Source organism: Durio zibethinus, chromosome 6 (genome assembly GCF_047325235.1).
Source record: "Durio zibethinus cultivar Kanyao isolate XHJ-2024 chromosome 6, ASM4732523v1, whole genome shotgun sequence".
In the NCBI taxonomy this organism is placed as follows: domain Eukaryota; kingdom Viridiplantae; phylum Streptophyta; class Magnoliopsida; order Malvales; family Malvaceae; genus Durio; species Durio zibethinus.
Genome location: NC_143167.1, coordinates 24,499,553 through 24,510,834, shown reverse-complemented (window position 1 = coordinate 24,510,834; position 11,282 = coordinate 24,499,553). Strand labels below are relative to the sequence as shown.

The window sequence follows — 11,282 nt, the reverse complement described above, 5'->3', positions numbered from 1 at the left end:
TTAACATTCTAGAAGCTATAGCCCAATCTTCTTAATCAAATTCATAAGAATTTGTGGAAAACTTTTTCTAGTCAATGAAGAAAACAAAAATAAGAACTGAGGTTCAATATATTTATTGCATCTGTATCGATAGTCAACACAATGCAAGGGCCAAGACTTCAACAATTAACAAATTATCTAAGTTGAAAACTTTTACACATGCTGTCTGAAACAATAATCATATTTTGGAGGAATTCTCAAGCCCCCAACAATTTTTCCATGCACAAGTTTTACAGCTTTGCAAAACTTAAGGATGAAATGCTTTGGTATCAACAGTCATCTGCATGGTTTTAAGATATGACAAGTTGATCTTCAACAAAAATTTGAAATTCTTGAGCCATTTAATTGAAAAGAAAGTCATAATCTGTGACTCAAGATGTAGTAGCGCAGACCACAAATCACACATTAACATCAAAGAAATCAAATGTTGCCAAACAGAAAAAAAAAAAAAGAAAAAAAAAAGGGAAACTGATGAATACTAAAACCATAAATCTCGATGAATATGTAATTGCAATCAATGAATAAAATGTGTCATTAAAACTATTAGTAAGAACAGTATGGTATGAGGCATAGTCAATTGGTTGTGCAAAGGTGTATATTTCTACCTCACAAGGCAATGGCAAAACAACCAAAGTACAAAATGTGAACATTGATATAGTTAGAAGGAAAAAATTTTTAATTTCTAAATAGAAAGTAAATTACAAGTATCATAAAAAAAAAAAAAGAAGCTAATATATATATATATATATATATATATATATATATAAATATGAGATATAAGAATAAGCAAACCTATTCGGACAGAGGTCAAAACAACTTTACAATATTCGTAATGTTTCCATATTAACATAAAAATATATACCGCAACACTCTCATGAGGGAAAATGTGCATATTACACCTAAAAATAAGTGACACATGGCTGAATCACCAATAGGCGGACACTAAAATTTCCAGGACTATACAAGGAAATTGTGGATCATATGGAAAACTACATCCGTTCCATCAGAATTCAACCAGTAGCTCGTCACCTAAAAAATGTAAAATATGAGTGAAACAATAAAGGTAGGGTGTAAAGAAAACATTAATCTGTGCACACAAACTTGCAGGACATACTTTATATAAAATGCACACTGCTATAAATAACAATAAAATAAGAAAGCACAAAATGTAGTATTGCTTACTAATAAAGAACCTAATAAATGACCATCAAGTGATTAAATCTTCAGACACTGATTGCCTCTAGTTCATTTAAATATTTTAACAGATAACTCACCAACTACACTAATATAGAATTATTGTGATGGTTATACTCAAATACTTATAAATCACAATAATAAACCAAGATAACATAACAAATGGTGAATTATCAGATACGAATCACTTTCAGATTATCATTTAAATTTGTAAACTAATAATGGGCATTGCTTGAATTTAACCGTTAGCATCTGAATGCATTTGACATTAACCTCTTTCTCAAACCGCCCTTCTACACCATGCCTAAGAGAAAAGAAAGGAGCTCCAAAATTTTCTCTCTATGTTGGTACGCTACCATAAAAGGAGATCCTTGACAAAATGCAAATCCTGCTAATAATAAAATATTTATAGACTCGGGGGCAATAAGAGACTGCCAAGGTTTTCTTAGACACCCTTATTTCTTTATAACACTGGATCGTTGGTACATGGCCTCTTAGTAAAGCAGGTAGCCAGATGTGTACATTTATCCCTGCAAGGACCCCATGATGGAGGAGCCTTGTGCATTTCGCTACATTTTAGTGTATTATTGCCATAAATGGAGATGTCTGGCCTATTTGAAACAAGGTACACAACTTAAGAACTTTTCAATTTTGTATAAAAGAAATGAAGCATACAGAGTGAAAAAAATCTATGACACAATTGAACTTGCCTGAATTGTATTATGAGCAACATATCGTTGTTTACTTTTTTGAAAGCTAACATCAACACGTTCCCAGGGTACTTGAGTGAGACCTTGAATCATCACCTCTACAAATTAATGGAAAAACACTCAAACTAAGACAAAGAAGTTTAAACAAATCAACAAGATGATGATAAATTAAGTTGACTAGTGGAAAGATCAGACACAATGGTCAAGAATGAATAACAGCAATATGCCACAAATCTAATATGACATACTGTAACTGCACAACAAACAGAAAAAAAAAAAAAAAAAAAAAAAAAAAAAAACCACCGAAAAGACGAGGGTAACAATTGGAGCTATCCCATCAATTATAACTATCTGATACAGATCTTACTTGTACGTGTAGCAGGTTTCTAAAATTTTCTATTTCAATCTGCTTTAAGATAAACAATATATGATTTTAATCTTTTAAGAATAACATAACTGAAGAAAAATGGGGAAGAAACAAAAAAAAAAGTTAAAAACAAAAGAACTAATCAATGGGAAAATTTTGCAAAATTAAATAGACAATTACAAGTAATAGGGAGGATAAGCTTTCTTTTATCTTTACTGTTTTATAGAGGACCTTCCAAAGTTGTGACTATCACTCAAGACAGTTACCAGTTTCATTAGTTGCAATGATTTTCAACCTTGACTAGATAAGCTGTGCATTTATCTCACATTTATTAATGCTGCAATAAAAGGGGAGAGTGCAGTTTCTAGTTAAGTTGTTGGAAGAAATTCATCCTTTTCAAATAAGCCTTCCCCTAGTCAATGACTCTTCTGCTTATTCACGTTGACATCAAGTGACCAATCTCCAAAACAAAACAAAGGGATACATATAATAAGAAAGCAATGCATATAAGATATAACTGTTTACAAGGTTAAGAACAGAACAAAATATAGTAAGATAAAGCAAACTCATTCAACTAAATTTTGGTATAGAAAGGTGTTGAGAAGTATTATAGTGTTGAGGACATTCTCTATGTAGCTAGACATGTTTTATTCTAGGAGGCCACTGCAATTTAGTATACTTCCAGTTTATCAATCTCTGAACTCTCTTTTTTTTTTCATTAATACGGTATTTGAGCCCCGCCTTACCCAACCATAAATCAAATTGAGGAGGCAACAAGAAAAAAGAAACCCTTGGAATGCACCCACTGACAGTGAGAGATCATTTAGGGAAGGGCATGAGTACAAGTATAAATTGTGGAAAACACTTATTTACAGCTGGTTGTAATCTTGTAATCTCTAGAATTAAGTATTTGTATCCCTAGAATTAAAGACAAAAATTAGGATAGACAATCTCTCAATTATAGGATTAGTTTTTTAGGAAAATTTGATTTCCTAGTTTAACCCTTAGTTAGTTGTATATAACCTAAGGTTCTTGTATAATTCTTAATGAGCAGTTTTTCAATATACATTCAGTTTCTACACTAATTTATTTATTAGTTTTTCCACATGGTATCAGAGCTTTAGGCTTTTCTTGGGAAGCAAAATTTTTCAACCTTCATTGCTGACTTCTATTTTAGGCCTTCATTGCCGATCTTGTTTAGGCCTTTATTGCTGAACCCTTTCAAAGAAAGATATCACTACCACCCAATTTGAGGAAATGTCAACTGAAAAAATCACTGGAGTACTACAGATATCTCGAAAACAAGGAGAGTTCGACAGAGAAGAGATTGAAAAGCTGAGAAACTTATTGAAAATCCTTGAAAAGCCTACTGCGGTATGTTTTTTGGGTAAGGTCTCTAGTTTAGGTAAAGCTTCTGGTTCTCATGGATTAAATGTCTCGGTTAAGCCTATTACGAGTTCTTGGGACATTGACTTAGGAGCCACAGTCCATATGACCCATTCCTTACAGAAGTTTAGTACATATACCCTGTGTCCTAGTAATAAGAAAATTGTTGTTGCAGATGGTTCACTTACTACAGTGGCAGGATCAGGAGATGTTCAAGTTAATCCCTCATTTATTCTAAAAAATGTTTTTCATGCTCCTGGATTGTCTACTAATATGATATTTATATAAAAATTTACCAAAGATATGAATTCCAAAGTGACTTTTTATCCCTCTTATTGTGAATTTTCGGACCAGAGTTCAAGGAAGATGATTGGACTTGCTAAGGAGAAGGATTGACTATACTATCTTGAGACATCAAATAACACAAGTAATATTAAGAATAGTTTACCTTTGTCATTTCTCTTGAAAAATCTTCCAATAAAGACAAAATCTGGCTTTATCATTTTCGTCTTGGACATCCTTCTTTTGGAACTTTGAGAAACATGTTTCCTTCTTTGTTCAAAGGATTAAATGTCGAAGATTTTCATTGTGATGTTTGCAAACTTGTAAAGTATAGACGTGTGTCTTTTCCAATTAGTAACAAAAGAAGTTCTACTCCCTTTTACTTGATTCATAGTGACATTTGGGGTCCCTGTACAATTCCTAATATTTTTGGTGCAAGATGGTTTATTTCATTCATAGATGATTGTACCAGGGTCTATTGGGTTTTTTTACTTGAATCCAAATCAGATGTGAATATTGTGTTTTTAAGCTTCCAAAACATGATCCAAAATCAATTTGGAGTGAGAATTAAGAGATTTAGGTCTGATAATGCAAGAGACTACTTTAACCAGAGTCTATCTACTTATTTCCAAAAATAGGGGATTATCCATGAGTCATCTTGTGTTAATACTCCACAGCATAATGGAGTGGCAGAGAGGAAAAACAACTATTTACTAGCCACAACCCGAGCCTTTCTTTGTCAAGCAAATGTATCTAAATCTTACTGGGAGAAGCTATTCTCACTGCTACACACATTATAAATAGGTTACCTTCAAGGGTTTTGGGATTTAAAACTCCTATGAAACTACTCTCACAATTTTATCCCAACTTCAATACCACAAACAATCTCACACTTAGGATATTTGGTTGTACATCATTTGTTCATGTTCACAGTCATAATAGGGGAAAGTTGGATCCAAGAGCGATTAAGTGTATTTTTGTGGGGTATTCCTCAACTCAAAAAGGATATAAGTGCTATCATCCTCCTACCAAAAAATTCTATGTGTCTGTAGATGTCACTTTTGAAGAAAGTAAACCATTTTTTATTTTTACTCAACCTTATCTTCAGGGAGAGACTTCATTCATGGAAGATAAGGATAAAGACTTTTTTTTGCTTGATTTGTCCCCCTCTTCAACATTTACACCCATTAATTCTTCTAAGTCGAAACCTATTTTTGCTGAGCCCAAGTCAAACACTGAATTTGACTCTGAACCCATTCCAAATACAGAAGATGTGACAAAGGATAATATTGTTCTTGATGCTATGAAGGAATTACAAGTGTACTCAAGAAGGAAAGTTCCAGATCCTAAACTAGTGCCAGTGCAAGAACCTGATCCTAACTCTGAAAATGAGGTAACCACAGTTTTTGACTCTATTTCTCAAAATGAGCATGAATCTCCTAAAACTATAACTAGTGATTATGATCTGCCTATTGCCATTAGGAAAGGAACCGAAGAATGTACTAAGCATCCACTATACCCAATCTCTAATTTTGTGTCATTTGAAAAATTCTCACCATCCCACAGAAATTTTCTTGTGAGCCTAAACACTATTTTTGTTCCAACTACATTACCCAAGGCATTATCCAGTGAGAAATGGAGGCAAGCCATGAAAATAGAAATTGAAGCCTTAGAGAAAAATCAGACATGGGAACCGATAGAGTTGCCTAAAGGAAAAAATCCAGTGGTGTGTAAATAGATTTTCACTATAAAATACAAAGGCAAATGGTACTATTGAAAGGTATAAAGCTAGGTTAGTGGCTAAGGGCTACACTCAAACCTATGGAGTGGATTATCAGGAAACCTTTGCTCCAGTTGTCAAGATGAATACAATTAGGATTTTGTTATCATTGGCTGCAAATTACAATTGGCAGCTTCAACAATTTGATGTAAAGAATGCTTTTCTACATGATGATTTGGAAGAAGAAATATATATGAAGGTTCCACCAAGATTTGAAGGTCATCTAGAAGCAAACAAAGTATGCAGGCTGAAAAAGGCTTTATATGGCCTTAAACAGTCTCCTAGGTCTTGGTTCGGGAGATTTGCCAAAGTGATGCTAGCAATGAGATATAAACAGAGTCAAGAAGATCACAAATTATTTATCAAGCACTTTGATTCAGGGAGAGTCACAGTTCTATTAGTGTATGTTGATATAATTGTAATTGAAGATGATGAAAAAGAGAGAGAATCTTTAAAACAGTGTTTGGCTAGAGAATTTGAGATAAAAGAGCTAGGGAGATTGAAGTACTTCCTAGGAATTGAAGTAGCTCACTCATGGCATGGTATCTTCATCTCACAACAGAAATATGTGATGGATCTTCTGAAGGAAACTGGGAAGCTCGCATGTAAACCTGCAAATACCCCTATGGATCCTAATCATAAAATTGGAGAAGCTAATGAAGATGTTGCTGTAAATAGAGAGATGTACCAAAGATTAGTGGGAAGACTCATTTATCTCTCACATACTAGACCTGATATAGCATATGTTGTGAGTGTGGTAAGTCAATTTATGCATAATCCTAAAGAAGTGCACCTACAGGCTGTCTACCGTATATTACACTATTTGAAAGCTAACCTTGGGAGAAGTATCTTATTCAAAAGAAATTCGGAGCTAGTTTTAGAAACATATACAGATGCTGATTATACAGGTTCAGTAACTGATAGAAGATCCACATCAGGCTACTGCACTTTCTTAAGTAGTAATCTTGTGACTTAGAAGAGTAAAAAACAAAATGTGGTGGCAAGATCAAGTGCTGAAGCAGAGTTTAGAGCAATGGCTCAAGGAATTTGTGAACTACTATGGTTAAAGATTATCCTAGAAGACTTGAAGATCAAGTGGGATAGACCAATGAGACTCTACTGTGATAACAACTCTGCAATAAGCATTGCATACAATCTTGTGCAACATGACAGAACAAAACACATTGAAGTAAACCGGCATTTCATAAAGGAGAAACTAGATGGTGGGTTGATTTGTACACCTTATGTATCAACCAAAGGTCAACTTGCAAATGTGTTGACTAAAGGTCTCAGCAGTGCAACATTTCAAGAAATTATTTTCAAGCTGAGAATGGAAAACACCTATTCACCAGCTTGAGGGGGAGTGTGAAAAACATTTATTTACAGCTGGTTGTAATATTGTAATTTGTATATTTATATTGTATCTCTAGAATTAAGTATTTGTATCCCTAGAATTAAGGACAAAAATTAGGATAGACAATCCCTCAATTATAGGATTAGTTTGTTAGGAAGATTTAGTTTCCTAGTTTAACCCCTAGTTAGTTGTATATAAACCTAAGGTTCTTGTATAATTCTTAATGAGCAGTTTTTCAATATACATTCAGTTTTCACACTGATTTATTTCTTAGTTTTTCCACATAAATACATGCAGATATACTACAGTGTTTAAAGATGACCAGGGGTTGCAGACATATATTGGCTTCTTTCAGCCTTCTGAGTTTTGGAATTTTGTTAGAAAGCCTGACTTTTGGTGACAAAGCTGGCGTTTCATTATATAAAATGTTTTATTTCTTCACTGTTTGATCATGAATTGGTGGCTTTGGTAGCATGCACTAGTATCTGCCATGCATAATGGGATAGCCTGTGGATGAAAGGTGTTGTATGTTCTACATTTCCCCACAATTTACAACTGAAAATTTGAAAGGCGATAATTATTTGCAGCAGCCCTAGGGTTCCAAGATGGTTAAAATTTATATTAACTGATAAAGAGGAAACAAAACAAGTTCACATGGAGATATGGTTTGCTGCTAATTATAAGAAAAAAGGTCAATGCATGGTTTCAGAAAGATGCTCCGATGGTTAGTTATAGAACAAGATGGAGATATGGTTTGCTGGAATATGAACCCATTACCTGCTGTACTCTAGTAATTGCTTGTACAAGTTGCCCTCAGCATACTGAGTTGCAATATGGAGACCAAAAATTCACCAGGTGATTTACATTCAAAGAGTTTCCATGAGGAATTGTACATTGTTCTGCCAATTTTGCTGATGATTGTCAAGGATAAAAGCAAAGAGAACGATTACAATTCTTAAACTTTCAGCTAGTCTGAAGTCAAAGTTTGAACTAATTTAATCCATAGCTTTTGGAGGAAGAAGATTTTGCATTTGCTGAGACTTATTGACAAGTTACTCAAGCCTCTTCTCAAGATAATTCCGTCTCATTCATCCTGGTAGGAAGGGAGTTGCGAGAGTTGCAAAGTCTTCTTAAAATAATAGAGATCATACGAGTACCCATGGTCCTAGTGGGGAAATCATGAAGACAGAAGGAAGAGTTAAGGTTGACTTAGTATTTGTGCTGTTGTGGGCTCAAGAACTATTCTGACGATCGGTATTATCCATAGACCTGCAGAGTTTCTAATGCTGCATCCCCTAATTTATATGAATCTCCTGTTGTTTGGAATAGAAAACTACAGCCCTACCAGGGTATGTTCACTTCAAGTTTCTTCAATATCAGGAAGCTCAGCAAGAATCTCTTCCTACACAGTTCCAGCCAAGCAAGGTAAAATCTTTGAAACACAGTTTTTTCTACATCCAGTACTTCTGCAGTTCTCTTATGGACCTTGCATTATCGATTCAACCAAACTGATGAAATGTCAGCTACATATATTCCTTTTTTCTAATCATTAGTACCACTTAATTACTTCCTAAAAACACTCTAGGTTTTCATTATTTTTGGGTACCATCACTGTAGTTCATGGCTCCACTACAACAGTTAAGATGCATAGGAACAATCAAACTCAATTCTTCTTTTATCATAACCATTTATCTCATACTGGTATAGGAACAATCAAACCCATTCTTAATTTCTCTAATCATAGTGAGGTTAAGGCACGTGCCTAGTGCTATAAAACTACAAACTAAAAAGAAATAAAGTACTCCTCGAACCCAAGGTGAGGCATCAGAGAGCAAAAGTGACTCATCAGACTCAGAGCAAGGCCCATTTACTCAAGCACATGCCTTTCACAGGGCCTGAGGCACCCGCACGTGCTATAAAACTACAAACTAAAAAGAAATAAAGTACTCCTCGAACCCAAGGTGAGGTATCAGAGAGCAAAAGTGACTCATCAGACTCAGAGTAAGGCCCATTTACTCAAGCACATGCCTTTCACAGGGCCTGAGGCACCCAAAAGACTTGCCAAAGTGAAGTTTCTTCAATATATGCTAGTCATTGATTTTTCGGAGTCTTCTAATTTTATGAAAAGGATAAGCATGGCTTTCTACAATATAAGACAATACAAGTATTTCTTTGAAATGAAGTCGCTCAAATTAATTAAGTCTAGGATGTTCCACAAAAGGAAATGCAAGGCTACTGAAAATCGTTGGACGCTCCCACCATATTGGGAAGAAATAGGAGATGTACTCAAGATCAGTCACTTCATCTTCACAAGCAAACTTCGAAGAAGATGAGGCAAGGCTAGATGAGACTAAAAAGGAAGAGGTAGAAAATGATCAATCTGGAGAAGATGGAAGTGAAGAAAATATGGATACACTTTATGTATTTAGGATAATGTTTGATCTTTGCAACCATGCAACAAAAGAATGGACAATCAACTTATAAAAGTTTATACACTAAAATTATAGTATATTTTATGTTTATTAGGTACAAACTGTCTATGTATGTATGCATGTGAATCTGCGGCTATACATGTATATGTACCAATTTAGTGCCTTGTTTCACTAGAGCAAGCCCTTGTTGGACCCATTGCCCTTCAGGTAATATAAAGATCCTAGCTTTTGAGGGCACCTTACCCCTTTGACTAAACTAGTACTTTCCTTGTTTTCCTTTTAATCTCATGTTTGTTAGTAAATGTACTAGACATTTAAATTGCTCAGTCACCATTTCCCCTAATTAGCGAATGACATAAACCCGGTCACCTCTGCTGCCTCTCCTTGTTGATATCTCCTCCTGCTTATGTGGTTTCATTTCACCATTCTAGATTCACTGCAGTCTAGGAAATTCTCATTGGAAAAGTTGAAGAAGTTCCTATTATATGTCTTCTTAATGTGTGAGTCATGCTAATTGGGAAAGCATCATCATCTTTGTTGGTTGAAAGTCAAAATCTTGGAAGAGAAAAAAACTGACTATGGTGATAAGGTTTAGTGTTGAATCATATTACAGAAACATTACTCATACTAGTTGTGAGTGGATTTCTATGAAGACAATGCTCAAAGAGCTAGCAGTTGAACATTCCCAACTCCTGAACTTAGTGTGTGATATAATCAAAAAGCAGTTCATGTTGCACCTAATCCAGTAATTTAGTAGAAGAAAAAAACAACAAGGTTGACTGTCACTTAGTTTATAGAAAGGATTTTAAAAGTACTACTCCTTAGAGTCATTCACAGGAAATCAGAGAATGAACTAGCAGATCTGTTCACCAAATTCTTTGGAAGTAACCAAGGTAAGAATTTGTTTTGTTAGAACCTAGAAGCATATGGTGTATATGCTCCAGCTTGAGAGAAAGTTTTGAGAAACATTTCATTATTATGTGTGTGTATATATTAATATACATGTACAAGAGGCTACTATAATTTAATATTGATGCAAAACATGGGAAGGAAAGAGAAAAAAAATAGAGAAAAGAATGATGTTCGATGGAAGGGAGGGAAATAGTAATTTCTCAAGGAAGAGATAGAACAAGGGAGAAATACACATTATCCTAAACATATTAATATCTCAAAGCTACAAGAAACTAAAATAACATAGATAATTACAGGCTACACCCTAAACATATTAATATGAAATACTAAAAATAACTAATGCTAAATGGAATAACTGTTCCCTGAATACAACAAACTATAATTGATCTATTTCTTTCTCTCCCTTTCTCCCTCCCCATACCCCTCCCTCTAAACTACCCCTCGCCGAAAGATAACATAGAGAATAGTAAGCTACACCTTTACCCTAATATTAAAGTGAAATACCATGTATAACCTTAAATGCCATAACAATTCCCTAAAGCCTGAAAAGTCTAACTGATTTCCCTCCCTCTCCCTCCCTCCCAACCCTTCCAAATTAACCCTAAATGCCGTCAAATCCCTAAACAGTATATGTTCAATTGTTATACCAAAATCTAAACAATAAACTAGAAGCATAAACGCTCAACAAACCTTCAACATCACTTGTTTGGGCTCCAGAAATAAAGGAAGCTTTGTTTTGGATGTTGTTTGTAGTTTCCCTCTCAACATATACAACATGCGGATACTTCTCATCTATTACAAGAAGATTTGACTGAAATAAAGATAA

General features: G+C 34.5%; 1 protein-coding gene across 8 annotated transcripts in view; it reads right to left on the bottom strand.

The window, feature by feature from the left end:
- Positions 1 to 694: 694 nt before the first annotated feature.
- Positions 695 to 11,282, bottom strand: part of LOC111285001 (lipid droplet phospholipase 1-like) — a 30,284-nt gene continuing 19,696 nt past the window's right edge. For 7 of the 8 annotated variants that reach the window (XM_022874202.2, XM_089762336.1, XM_022874201.2 and 4 more), the window contains 3 exons: positions 11,147 to 11,267; positions 1,944 to 2,041; positions 695 to 1,068 (listed from right to left, as the gene is read on the bottom strand). In XM_022874202.2, coding sequence (XP_022729937.2) covers positions 997 to 1,068; positions 1,944 to 2,041; positions 11,147 to 11,267 — 291 coding nt within the window. In that variant the 3' untranslated portion in view covers positions 695 to 996. The remainder of the gene's footprint in view (positions 1,069 to 1,943; positions 2,042 to 11,146; positions 11,268 to 11,282) is intronic. The other variant, XM_089762338.1, reaches the window with a different exon arrangement.